A 14,320-nucleotide genomic window follows, 5' to 3' on the forward strand; every position below is an offset into this window, starting at 1 on the left:
TGGAAACTTTGTTTTGGTGCCTGCAATGTTATTATTCTGCATGTACATAATACCATCTGCATGGAGAGAACAAAACATTATTTTGCAGTGGACATAAGCTGAATAGTTAAATTTGGCCCACTGGCAAAATTCATATTCTTAAGTGAAGTACAAGGGCTGGTGTACTGACTGCAACACTAAGACCCCATTAGTGGTTAGATATCGCAAACATCTGGCACAGTCACTCATAACAACTACAGAAATAATCAAAATTAACAGGTTATCACGTCTTAGGATTCCCCACAAAGGCAGAGAGAATACATTTCAAGCTCAGATTTATTCTTCTGAAACACCAGACAATATGCCTGCTTCAATGTAGCTGTGCAAGTGGAAAATTATATGCCAGTAAACAAGACTGCTTTAAATACCTCAGACATAACTCATCACACTTTATTGCTGCACTTAAACTTGATGTCTCGAGTTTTCAGAGAAATCGTTGATGGGTTTCAATTAAAACTGGTCATCGTATGCCAAACCACAGGTCACAGTTCAGATTCTTCATTAGAGGCACATGTGACATGCACTACAACACATTGCTTACACCTTTCACTAACCTGGAATAGGTTACTTTTTATGACTTTTGACTAAGCATGCTTACCTCCAATATTCTGTATTAAAATTGTGCTCGCCACTAAAACCTAGGGGGAAAAACATCAACATCAGAAAATTTTACATCTGCATTTGTGTAGTTTTCATCAATGTTATAAGACATGTTTATGCAAACAATACAGTTTTGCTTGGATATTTTATACAGACAAAAATTACACCAAATCTAGGGCACAAAACGATATTTTTTCATAGAAACAAAATTAAGGAAATACTGTAGTTGGCCACAAAAATGTTAATGACCAGGACTGTATTTTTCATAACTCAGGTTATGACACCAATAAGCCCAAAACAAAAAAAAAAAATCTACAGAAATGGATTATTTCACAGGGAAGTAAATGACTTGTTTTCACTTTGTCAAAATCACGACACACTTACAGAATACTACATGTAATAAAACATTCATGACAGTATCAATATACTCCAATTACATGACACTTCAACAATATTTAGAAGTGAGTTGGAAAATATACCAGGACATTTTTTTTGCACACAACATAACTGCCCAAATCAGGAATGTCCAACAAAAAATCAAGACAGGTGGTAACCTTAGATTCACACTCCTCATTAAAATGGTGGTGACAAGCAGTCTGCAGCTGCTGTCAAGGCTAGCCAGAAAGTAGGGATTAGTGGTTAAGGAAAATAATCGCTTTACACAGTCCTGGAAAGACCCAACCTGAGGGAATGTATGCACTCATGCAATTCCTGATAACACAAAACTGCCACAGAAAAAAGCTGACAGACTAATATGACAAAAACAATCATGAGCATAGCGAAAAAGCCTCAAAAATGACTGAAGCCATGAAAATGTTCACACTGCAAAACAATGGCTGGAATAGTCAAAGAAAGATTTACAAACTTTCTCACACCAGAGTCATCAGCACTAATTATATGAATATATTTTAGAATTCATACACAAAGTAACTCAAAAGTGGCACATTCAGGGACAGACTCATTATTAGTCCCCAAAACTACTTCCTTGTATTGCAACAGTCCAGCAGATGGCCCAAGAATATACATATGACTGAAACAAATGTAGTTGAGCTTCTATACTTGCAACCAAATATGCCAGACAGTATCATGCCAAAAAAAAACACTGCCAAGCTATGCAGACAGTATCATACCAAAAAAACACTACCAAGCTATACAGACAGTATCACACCAGAAAAGCCCTGCAAAGCTATACAGACAGTGTCACACCAAAAAAGCACTGCCAAGCTATACAGACAGTATCACACCAAAAAAGTACTGTCAAGCTATACAGACAGTTGTTGTGTCTTTTGGCTTTTCCCGGTAAGGGGTCGCCACAGCGGAACTCCGGTCCGCTAATGATTGGCAGAAGATTTTTACGTGCCGAGTTGCCAGCCCTGACGCACAACCTTCAACGAAAGTATGCCCATTCACGCATGTCTCCATACAGAAGACGCCCTAGCTGAGAATCAAACAGGACAACTTTGTACTGTGAGGCGACAATGCTACCGCAGCACCACCACCGCAGTTAAGCTATACAGACAGTATCATACCAAAAAAGCACTGCCAAGCTATACAGACTGTATCACACCAAAAAAGCACTGCCAAGCTATACAGACAGTATCACACCAGAAGAGCACTGCCACGCTATACAGACAGTATCACACCAAAAAAGCACTGCCAAGCTATACAGACAGTATCAGACCAAAAAAGCACTGCCAAGCTATACAGACAGCATCATACCAAAAAAAGCACTTCCAAGCTATACAGACAGCATCATACCAAAAAAAGCACTGCCAAGCTATAGACAGCATCACACCAAAGAAGCACTGCCAAGCTATACAGACAGTACCATGCCAAAAAAAGCACTGCCAAGCTATACAGACAGCATCATACCAAAAGAAGCACTACCAAGCTATACAGACAGTATCATACCAAAAACAGCACTGTCAAGCTATACAGACAGTATCACACCAAAAAAGCACTGCCAAGCTATACAGACAGTATCAGACCAAAAAGCACTGCCAAGCTATACAGACAGCATCATACCAAAAAAAGCACTTCCAAGCTATACAGACAGCATCATACCAAAAAAAGCACTGCCAAGCTATAGACAGCATCACACCAAAAAAGCACTGCCAAGCTATACAGACAGTACCATGCCAAAAAAAGCACTGCCAAGCTATACAGACAGCATCATACCAAAAGAAGCACTACCAAGCTATACAGACAGTATCATACCAAAAACAGCACTGTCAAGCTATACAGACAGTATCACACCAAAAAAAGCACTGCCAAGCTATATTTTATTATTCTCATATTGCTGTCACTGCAACATGAAGAGTGATCAGTAACATGTCTAACTCTTTCTCCTGAAGGCTGCAGTCTCAAAGAATGTGTAAAACAATATAACTCAAACACCAATACATTACTTTTACATGGAAGACAGGAACAAAACACGTGCAACAACTGCAGCAAGTGGTAAAGCCTGATCAACTGTGATACAAGTACTCTCATATCGGGCCACTGCATGCAAGCTTTTAAGAATAACATTAAAGGATAATGCTAGGATCTATATTCCTCTCACAGGAGGCATAATACTTTGAACGAAGGGTCTATATTAGAACACCGAACATTTAAAATGTCGAGTGTTCTAATATCGACCCGTTTTCAGCGAACGCTGAAAATATCGAAGAAGCAGAAAAACGAATTCTTTCCTAGGGAAAGAATTTATTTGTCCGTTTCTGTTGCTTTGGTATTTTCAGCACTCTGGTAGAAAGTTACGGGTCGGGTTCAGGTAAGTGCACGATTGAGTGCAGGTTAGGTATGTGTGCGATTGTGTTGACATGAGGGTTAGGGCGGGTTAGGTGAGTTAGGATTAGGGCACGGGTTAGGTATGTGTGCGACTGTGTGGACGTGAGGGTTAGGGCAGGTTAGGTGAGTGTGCGATAGTGACGGACGTTAGGGTTTGGGTTAAGGTAAGTGAATAGTTAGTGGTGTGTGTACAGTTTAGTGTAGGGTTAGGTGTAAGAGTTTAGGTGTATGTGTGTGGATTGCTGTTTGCATGGTGTGCTTGTGTTGTGTGCATGTGTTTTAGAACAGCAATTTTTTTCCCTAGGAAAAAATTTGCTGTTCTGAATGTTCGATGTTTAGTATTTTCGATTGGTAGAGTTCAATATAAGTACACTCGACATTTTGAATGTTCTGTGTTTTAATATAGACCCTGAATTAACCTACTATCGAAGAACATCAACATGAAATTAAAAATAAATCTTGTGGCTTCTCTAGACAGATTGTTCCCCACAAATGTGACATAGCATAGTTGCGTAAGGTACTAAATGTATCACTATACCTCTAGTCACTGTAATTTTAAATTTATAACATTTGGGTTTACCTGCATTCAATATTCCTGTGTTCCAGTTGGACTGTTCTAGTGCTGTCTTCTATGAGGATTAATGCAGGTCTTGCACCTCTGAAGGCACTGACACAGTAGGCAGCAGACACCCATGTAAGTATGCACCGTTTGTCCCCTCTTCAGTTATATTAAACCGGGAAAGACTTGCAACCTTATAAAATCATAACAGTAACTTTCTACACTTCCTGAGAGCAGGAAGGGGAGACAGAAGCTTTACTATTACAGCAACCTCTCCGAAGGTCTAGGTAAGTACTTTATACAACTTTATTACCGTCTTTGAAGTGGGTCACTATAACAGAAATTCTTAACATTTCTGCAAATCCCAAACAGTACTTGGTTACCCCCGACAGGTGGGCAGTTGCAAAATCTCTTTATAGCACATCTCTGACAAAGTTGGACTTTTCCCTATATTGTGCTTCCAACTTGAAATACTTAGTTAACGTATGTAAAGTTGTCCATCAGATAAAATGATTTTACACAAAATGTTCTAAAATCTAATATAAATTCATGAGGCTATTGCTGCTCTAGTAGACTGTGTTCTAATAGTGGCAAAGGCAGAAATATACGTTGGTCACACACAGCTGTACAAAAAGGCCTTTAATACATGAAGAAGTAAACAAAAGTGAGTGCGGATGCAATCTGCATCATCAGACTGATCTTAGTTGTTTGTCCATAACAACCTTACATAAGATCAGCTGTCCTCCTCTCTGACAGTCTGGATAACAAACTGGGAGCTGAATGGAATTGTTAAGAGACTATGGAGATCTTTTAGACATTATATATGAATTAGTGAGTCACTGTTTCATTAGGAAAGGCAGTGCACGGTGATTAGTAACTCTTATCTCTCAGGTAACAGCAGCAAAAAAATAACATGTTTTCCGAGGCCATTGTGTCAGCAGGTTCAAATGAAAGCAGAGTTAGCTTTCCTAGTACACAGTTCACATTTCATGGAGAAGAAATACGTTTTTGGTGGCCTTAAGTACAAGAGGTCATTCAGGAAAGTTTTAACATATGGATTTACTGCTATATGTCAAATGATTGGCATACATGCAGAACTAGCACAGACATATACAGTGAAGGAGCAGTTTATTAGGTTACAATCAAACAGAGGCCTTAGGTATTCTAATATTTTTGAGAATATAAAACTCAAGTGGACTAGCTCATTTGTGGCACAGCACAAGACAAATGGAAAAGGAATTACTGTCAGATCTTAAAAATTCTACCCTGAAGCTGAGAGACTTCAGACTCTTGAGGCTAGGATGTAAGACTTTGTCCCCCAGCTTGGTTATTAAGAAAATGTGTAGTGGTTACCTTTATCCCTACTGTTCTTGCCAAGATGGAACAATTAGTGTAAGGGTGGCTCTGTCCTGTTCAACCTTCAGAGGTAAGCAAAATAATGCATCGACTTTTCAGACAGTTTGGTGCGAAGACTGGAGCAAACAGGTCCACTTCTGGCAAGCCTCATGTCTGTGTACTGTCCTGAAATGTCTGTGGTTCCAGTTTCCATTCAGAACCAAGACTTACAAGTTCATTCTGTAATCGTGAGAGGAATACTGGGCTGAGTGCTTCAATGCCAGATCATAAGTATTTGTTTACAGCTGGAAATATTTAGTTCCCTCTTGTTTGTTGAGATACCACATCACAGTGGCAAAAGCATATACTCGCTTGCAGGTGATCCATTAAGAAGTTATCCTGAAAAGCTAACAAGACTATGTACTGCATTCATTTCTTTCATGTACATGTTTCCAGGCCTTTCATTTGAGAACAGTTCTTCCTCTATGCATACAGGTCAACTAAACACACAGTTTAGGTAACAATCTTAGGTATTTGGTTTTGGTCAGGCTCTACATCAGCCCTTAAAAGACTTGGTGTTTTCATGTGTAGTTACAGACCCTGAGGTTATTGTGATGCCCGTGCCCTGGCCCAGCAATCAAGGAGCCTCAATCCTCACCATTAACACCAGAGAGGGCATCTCATATATGAGGAAAGGATAACAAATATACCCAGTAAAGTGCAATTTTCCTTAAAAGCACACAGAGATCACAGTCAGTCCAGGGCTGGTCGCTCCCTTGCTCTCCAGATCCCCAATAAGACTCTCCACTGGCACAGCTATAAGGTCCAGATGTCAGCCTAGTTGGGCAAGGTAAAATCACCAGCACCCTCTCTGTCCAACCAGTGCTTCGTGTCCCTGCCCAAGTAGCTGACACACAATTTGAGATAAGTTTATACAACCACACAGACACTCCTGGGGAAGGCTGGCACAGGTTCTCCAGCTGTGCCCCCTTTTCCAGACTATATGGTAGTACCACTTGTCACCACCCAGCTAATATTTATCAGCTACCCAAAGGCCCTTAAAAGGGTGCCCAATTATTACTGTGCAATATTATTATCCAATTGGTGTGACTAATCAGTCAAAGCTTACTTGGAGTGACTTGGATAGTAAACTCTATAAATATGCAATGTACTCTAGAGCTTAAATTATCTCTACACAAACCAGCCACAGTTAAAAGGTTTTAAAATATTTAATAATAAATAATTAAAACCACAAAACAATACTTTCTACTACACAGTCAGTGCTAGTCAGGAGTTCAGAGATCACACAGAAATACTTAAAATATTTCAGTAGTACAGTTCTGACATCACAGAAAAACACAGTCTAATCTTTCTAGCTTCTAGCTATCCCTAAAAGAAAACACAAGTCTAAGATAACTTATGTAAGACAACAGGCAGAGTGCTGTGATTTGGATGATCAAGACAAAAATGCTCAATGCCTTTTGATTCTCCCTGTTTAAATTGAAACTGCAGTTCTGATACATTACATCCTTTCTTTTACACTTTCCTGGTGTTCCCAGGCTACACATTAACTGCATTTACATTCTTAACATCTCCCTTTTGTTATCTTGCAGCTGGTCAGGAACAGAGCAATAAAAATACATGTGCATGTTTAAATCTAGCAATTTAACTCTTGGTTAAAACAACAGAAAGAATTTCTTCATCTAGACTTTTTGGCACCACTGTTTACTTCAAAGGGTCACCACATGCTTTACTTTGGTCAGTAGACTGCACTGTTGTCACATTTATTAACAGTTCCACATGTAACAGTATTTCTTTACATTTAAGACAACAAGCCTGTAGTTTACATTCATATTTACAAGTCACAGAATTATCTGCAAAATTCTATCTGGCTAGGCTGGCAGCCTTCACCCTTCTCTACCAGTCTTCACAGTTATTTACATTTGTTTTTGAAAATCACATAGCTTTATTTGTTTGGGAAGAAGAAGAAACTACTGGGTTTCATTCGTTTCACTTTGCTCTTTACCAGTTATATGTCATTTCTGAAACATCTTTAGGACTCTGTCCCTGCTCCTGATCTGGAACATAGCTTCTCCTAACATCCTTCCTCACCTTCTTATACCTCCATTTAAAGCAATAAATCAGTTAAGCTGCTTATCCCCTTCTATTATTTCACTTTACTGTAGTACTTAAACTACTATACCCACTTATAATTAGCAAACCCATATTATCATTCCATCACTACTTCTCTATTAACACTTAAACTTGTTTACCACCTCTAAAAACACAATCTAATGTTGTTGTTGTGTCTTTTGGCTTTTCCCGGTTAGAGGTCGCCACAGCGGAACTCCGGTCCACTAATGATTGGCAGTTGATTTTTACGTGCCAAGTTGCCAGACCTGACGCACAACCTTCAACGAAGGTACGCCCATTCACGTATGTCTCCATGCAGAAGATGCTCTAGCTGAGAATCGAACCGGACAGCGTCTTACTGTGAGGCAACAACGCTACCGCAGCACCACCACTGTGGATAATGTACTTCTTAAATTATTCTTACCTGCCTTATACACCACTTTTCTATCTGTAAAGTCTCAAATACAACGCTAGTACACTGTTTACAAATATCAATACAAATTTTACTATACTGACTATTATGCTATGTATTCAATGAAATTAAAAATTATATACTCACTGGAGTGAGTGAGCTAGAACCTGTGTTCTGAGAGACTGCCTTCCAGACTATCTGCAAATATACAGAGCTGAGTATATATTTCTCTGGTTATAGAGTTTGTTAATTGTTGCTTAGATCTCTGTTGAAACTGTTTTGCCCTACCCACCCTCCCTATTTTTGGTTTGTAGTTTAAATTTGTTGACTTTTGCAGTTGCCCGCCCCACTGTAGATTTGATCTGGGACACTCACCCAGTCCCGCCTCTTTACCACATTCTACCTAATAAACTCTAACTTTCTGATTTGAAAGCCTGCATTTGCACTTGTTTCTGTCCTGTAACTTGTCTAGTGCAGATACAGATTCTTAGTTTTAGCACTTAAATTTGCTTATTCATGCTCAGCACTTGTTCAGAACTTGTAAGAACTAAATAAGCTACTAATTACTATAGCACTCCATCTTCCTCATTACCTAGAGGAAAACAGTTTTTGTACTTAAACTTTTCTCACTTGCTTAGAGAAAAACAGCTCTTGTACTCACTTTCCTCACTTATCTAGAGGAAAATAGTTTTTTATTCAGGCATGTCCAAGGGTCAGCTCCCAGTATTCTCTCCTGTCTATCTGATGAATCTGGGCATCTTGAGGCAATGTATAAATTGCCTCATGTACACAGACAACCCTCTCCTCCTACCACCCAATACTACAACCTGTGAGAGATGCACTTATCTAGCCAAACTAGAGGTAAAGCTCTCTCCAACCAAGACTGAACTTGACAGTCATGAGGAGAAGGTAAACATTTGCACCACACCACACTCATCACATAGTCTCACTAAATCTACACCACCAAAATCCACACATAGTAAACACAAAAACATTCACAGAGATTCTCAATAATAATCTGTCTAAGCAACAGAGACCTCCAAAGCAGAAATGCAAGCAACCTCCATCCCCCAACACAACCCAAATGACACATAGCCCACAGACTCAGTGTGCCACTCAATCACAGCCAATAAGGCAAAACAACGTACCCAGCACACTAGTCATAGGTGACTCTATAGTCAGGCACACTGATGTCCCACTCACCAGGCTAAACAAGGAGAAGGTTACGGTCAGCTGCCTGTTGGGTGCCAGGATCCGCCAGATAACCCACGCACTCAGGTCACTCCACAAGTACAAATATGACTCTGTCATTGTCCATGTTGGTGTGAATGACCTGAGATGTACCTCCCTGGACTACATGAAAAGAGACATGGAAGAGCTCTCCAATCTTGTAGCCCAGGCATGTATGACCCTAGCCCTGAGTAGCATTCTGCCATCGCCCCAAATTATACCGCACTACAAGGATAAAATGATTGATTCAACAATTGGCTTAGCTTTTGGTGTCATTCTAAGGGGATCCAGCATCTGTCTGCTTGGGATGACATGGTCGATAGACCACGATGTTTTGCCACAGATGGCCTGCACCTGTCACCCCTGGGATTCCGGACACTGGCTAAGGCTCTTGCTGCCCCTATAGTGCCTTTTTTAGGCAAGGTTCAAATAAATTCACCACTGTAACAGGAGCAGGCAAGCAAAAACTGAGGGTAATGCTACTCAATGCTAGAAGTCTAAATCTCAAAATGCACTCACTCGAGGCACTCCTTAAAATGGAGAACATCGATATCTGTGCAGTGACTGAGACCTGGTTTAAGGCTCCAGAAAGCACCCCTGCACTACCAGGCTATAACTCATACCACACTTTTCGGCCATGTAACCTGGACCGAAACACCAAAGGCGGAGGTGTGTCCATATTCATTAAGGATATCCACACCTCCAGGCTAGTTGCTCAGCATAATGCATCTGAGGTTATCCAAGTGCAACTAACTCTGGGCAAAACTGCAATCCAAATTGTAGCTTGCTGCAGATCCCCCACCATGCCCCAGGATTCCCACTCATCTTTTCTTGATGTACTGGAAAATATTTGGGTTCAACCAAACACCCTAATAATGTGTGACTTCAACTACCCCACCATTAACTGGGAAAACTACTCGTGTACCAACTCCTTAGCTCAACGCTTTCTGGAATTCATAAACTCCAATGCCCTGGATCAACTTATCCACAACCCCACCAGGGGCAACAATATCCTAGACCTAGTCATTACCAACATGAGTGACCGGTGTTCCACACCTGAAGTCAACTCCTCATTGGTCCGATCCGACCATAAGCTAATCACCCTTGATATCCACATCCTGCCCCCACCCCCCCATTATGGAAACCACGGTAAAAAATTTCTCCAAAGCCAACATCATGCTTCTTAAGACAGAAGTTGTGAACTTCATGACACCCATGCAGATGGACAATACAGTTACAACTGCTGAATACTACACAAATGCACTCTATAAGCACTTACACAAGTACATGGATTGTGCTATCCCAAACAGAACCAAGACGCTATCCTCCAAAAAAAGGAAGCCAATCTGGTGGTCCCCTACCATAAACAAACTGTACAACAGAAGGAAGAAACTGTTGCAAAAGAGAGTAAAATCCCATGAGTGGAGGAGCTCCCTGGTCAGCCTCAGTAAGAAGTTGAGATCCCTTATAAGATCCTCCAAAGCTAGCTATGAAAACAAAATCGCCACTAATTCTAAGGACAACTACAAAGCATTCCATAGCTATGTCAAGAATCTCGATGGCAACACCCAGATCTGCTCCGAGTTACAGCACAAAGGCACGAAAATTATAGAACCAACTGATATTGCCAACATCCTGGCAGATAGGTTCAGTCTTTACCCCCCCCTCACCCCCTAAAGGGCCCACATCTATACAGGAAAAATGCAGAGTCCCTGTAATCACAGCTACGCAGGTAAAAGCTGCACTCTCTAAAGCCAAAAACACAGCATCCATGGGACTGGACAACATCCCAGGCTGCATTTTACATGAACTTCAGAATGAACTGGCTCCCCACTTAAGCACCATGTTCAATAATAGCCTCGCATCAGGCTTTGTGCCCACTGACTGGCGCACAGCAACAATTATCCCACTCCACAAAGGGGGAGCCACCACTGATCCCAGGAACTATCGACCTATTTGCCTGATGAGCCTGGTCTGTAAGGCCATGGAACTCATAAACAAAGGCATTGGTAACCTCCAAACTCTGGATCCTACCCAGTTCGGGTTTTTGAAAGGCAGATCATGCCTCCTGAACCTGATCGACTTCTTTGACGCGGTCACCAAAGCCGTACATGAGGGTAAGGTGGTTCACACAGCCTATCTTGACCTCGCCACGGCTTTCGACACCATCCCCCATTCTAGAATTATAGCTAAACTCACTAAACTAGGTATAAATCCCTACGTCACAAGATGGGTTGCTAACTGGCTCACTGACAGAACCCACACTGTAAAAGTTGCAGCCTCCAAATCTGACTTCAAAGCAGTGACAAGTTGAGTACCACAGGGTTCCGTCCTGGAACCTCTCCTGTTTGGTATCTACTTCTCTGAAGTACAGGCTAACACAGAAGGCCTCTGGCTAATGAAGTTTGCAGATGACTGCAAACTAGGAGCCATAGTCAAGTCCGCAAATGATGTGGACATCCTACAGAAGGGTCTCATTTAGACAGATGCCTGGTGTCAGATCCATGACCTCAAGCTCAATACCAAAAAGTGCAGTTTCATCCCCTTTGGTAAAGACTCTGTACCCATGAACTACCAGATAAGCAGCAATCTACTTAACACCGAATGTGTGATAAGAGACCTTGGGACCCAGGTGGACAGTAGTCTCTCTTTTGATACTCACATCGCCACTGTAGTCAGGAAGTCCTTCTACATGGCACACCTCATTATAAAAGGGTTCTCATCCAGGAAAAAAAGAGGTCATTGTTCCCCTCTACTCAACACTCATTAGACCCATTATAGAGTACAACGCCCTTTTTGGAATGTACCTCACAAGACATCTGCAGCAGCTGGAAAGGCCACAGAAGTACCTCACAAAGAGGATTACTGGCCGCAAACAAATGCCCTACACTGACCGCTTCAAAAAACTCCCGGCTTTACTCCATAGCATATCGCCTACTCCGAGGTGATCTCTGCCTAACATATAAAGCTATGTCAAACCCAGAGCTGTTGGACATGCTACACCTAAGGAAATCCCAATTCCTCCAAGCTACACGTTCTAGGGACCTAAACATTGTCACCACAATAAAAAGGACATGCTGGAGGGATAAATTCCTGTCCCAGAGACTTCCCATACTCTGGAACAGGCTACCCATCTATGTCAAGCAAAGTTCTTCATTAGCACTCTTCAAGAAAAATCTTGATGAGTGGATGGGGCATAGGAAATACACCCCGGGGATCACTTCTGTGTCTCTGCTCGACAGTGGCGCAGGAAAATAACTTTCTTGGGTGGCATAAGCCAGGGAACCTTGTTGGCTAGGCTTACGTAGGCCCTTGGGGCGATAGCCTAGTGCCTACATATGAACCTATAACTAGGCACCTGTGTTGTCCATTTTCATTCTTCAATGAATGGGCTTGGATCCAACTCAGCCGCATACTCTAGACTTTGGATCCAACTCTCGAGCTCCTCCTTCTACTCATAATGCCCTTGTCCATCTTTAATACCTCAGATCAAGTTTGTTGCTATAAAATCCCCATAAATTAGATACAGAGAGGGATAGTTGAAACAATAGAGCTCAAACACGGAACTATAAGGTCCAATAAATAGTCCAACAGGTTCCTCCAGAAGATTTTAGGAAGGGGGATGAATGGGGGGATTTGAGGAAGAATGAAAATGGACAACACAGATGCCTAGTTATGGTGAGTACATAGCTTTTAAATCTGATGTCCTTCACATTTTTCCTCAACAAATGGGAAAAAGTTTCCAGCTACACTGATGTTGGGTGGCCCTCATAGAAAGATATTCCAGAGTACCAGTGAACTAAAGGCAGCTCTGCCTATGGATATTAGATCCAATATGTAATGAGTAACAAATATCAGTACAGGTTCTTGACCAAAAAGCAGATGAAGTAGCCATGGATCTGGTTGAGTGAACTTTATGTTTTTTTAGTTAGGGGGATGTCTTGTTGAGAATAGACCAAAGAAATGCAATATGTGATCCATTTAGCTAGGGTAACTTTATAAACTGGACAACTCAGTCTTTTTGTTGAAAAGAAAACAAATAGCTGATCTGACTTTCTGATTTGCTTTTTTCTGTGTAGATAAAAATGTAATTGCCTGTGCACATCTAGAAGATGTAGCATGTATCCTCCTTTATTTGAAAAATTTGGAAAGAAGACCGTACATGGCTGGATTGGTTAATGTTTGATTCAGAAGCTACTTTAGGTAAAAAGGAAGGATATGTTCTTAAAGTAACTCTATTTTTGTGGAAAATAATATAGGAAGTCTTTGATGAAAGAGCCTGGAATTCAGAAATACTTCTTGCAGAAGTAATAGCTACTAAGAAGACTGTTTTCCATGAAATAAATTTTAGGTCATTTTTTTGAAGGTTCAAAGGGATTTTGAGTTAGACCTTGCAGCATGACAGTCAGATCCCAGGGAGGTGAAAGATCCTTTACTGGTGGTCTAATGAGAAAAATGCCTTTTAAAAATGCTTTACATAATTTGGAACTAGCCAAAGAATAATTTCTGTCTCCTATATGAAAACTGGAAATGGCTGTCAATTGCAGTTTAATCGTAGCTACGAAGCTAGCTCCTTTTCAAAAAGAACAGCCAGAAATTCAAGGACAGCAGAAACTGGAGCAGAAAAGGAGTCAACATAATTTTTCAAAGCCCAAAGGGAGAATCTTTTCCACTTGCTCTTGTCAACGTTCTTGGTAGAATATTTTTGCGAGGATAATATAATGGTACATACTGTGGAAAAAAGCTTGGCTGCCTGACAATTACTGAAAGTGGAGAAACATGTGGTCGGTTTGAGGGCCTGAATATTGGGATAGCTCATCCCTGAGGAGTGTGACAGCAGATCTGGAATTGGTTCCAGTATCCATGGACGATAACGAAGATGAAACCAAAGGAAGGGGAACCACATCTGTTGAAGCCAGCAGGGGGCAAACAGAATGACCAAGCTCTTCCACCAAGCTGCTTTCTGTAGAAATTTGCGAATCAAGGGAAGTGCAGGATGAGTGCAAAGGAGACAGAATGGCCAAATGTGGACTAGAGAATCTCTCGATGACTCCCCTGAGAGGGGATCAGTGCAAAATACCTACTGCACTTCTTGTTGTGGGGGAAGCAAAGAGGTTGCAGCAAGGTTGGCCCTAATGAAAAGCTCTTCTGCCACAGACTGTTTGAGAGACCACTCATGAGGCATCAGAATGGACCTGCTTAACTTGTCCACTAACACTCTG

The 14,320-nt window shown here is 41.2% G+C and overlaps 1 protein-coding gene across 1 annotated transcript in view; it reads right to left on the reverse strand.

Moving 5' to 3' along the window:
* SLC38A6 (solute carrier family 38 member 6) overlaps positions 1-14,320 on the reverse strand; it is a 1,040,054-nt gene that overhangs the window by 669,311 nt on the left and 356,423 nt on the right. Inside the window, 1 exon segment of the mRNA XM_044074482.1 lies at positions 638-677. Coding sequence (XP_043930417.1) covers positions 638-677 — 40 coding nt within the window.

The sequence above is a fragment of the Protopterus annectens genome, chromosome 6.part0, assembly GCF_019279795.1.
Source record: "Protopterus annectens isolate FY-2018-M chromosome 6.part0, PAN1.0, whole genome shotgun sequence".
NCBI classification, from domain to species: Eukaryota; Metazoa; Chordata; order Ceratodontiformes; family Protopteridae; genus Protopterus; species Protopterus annectens.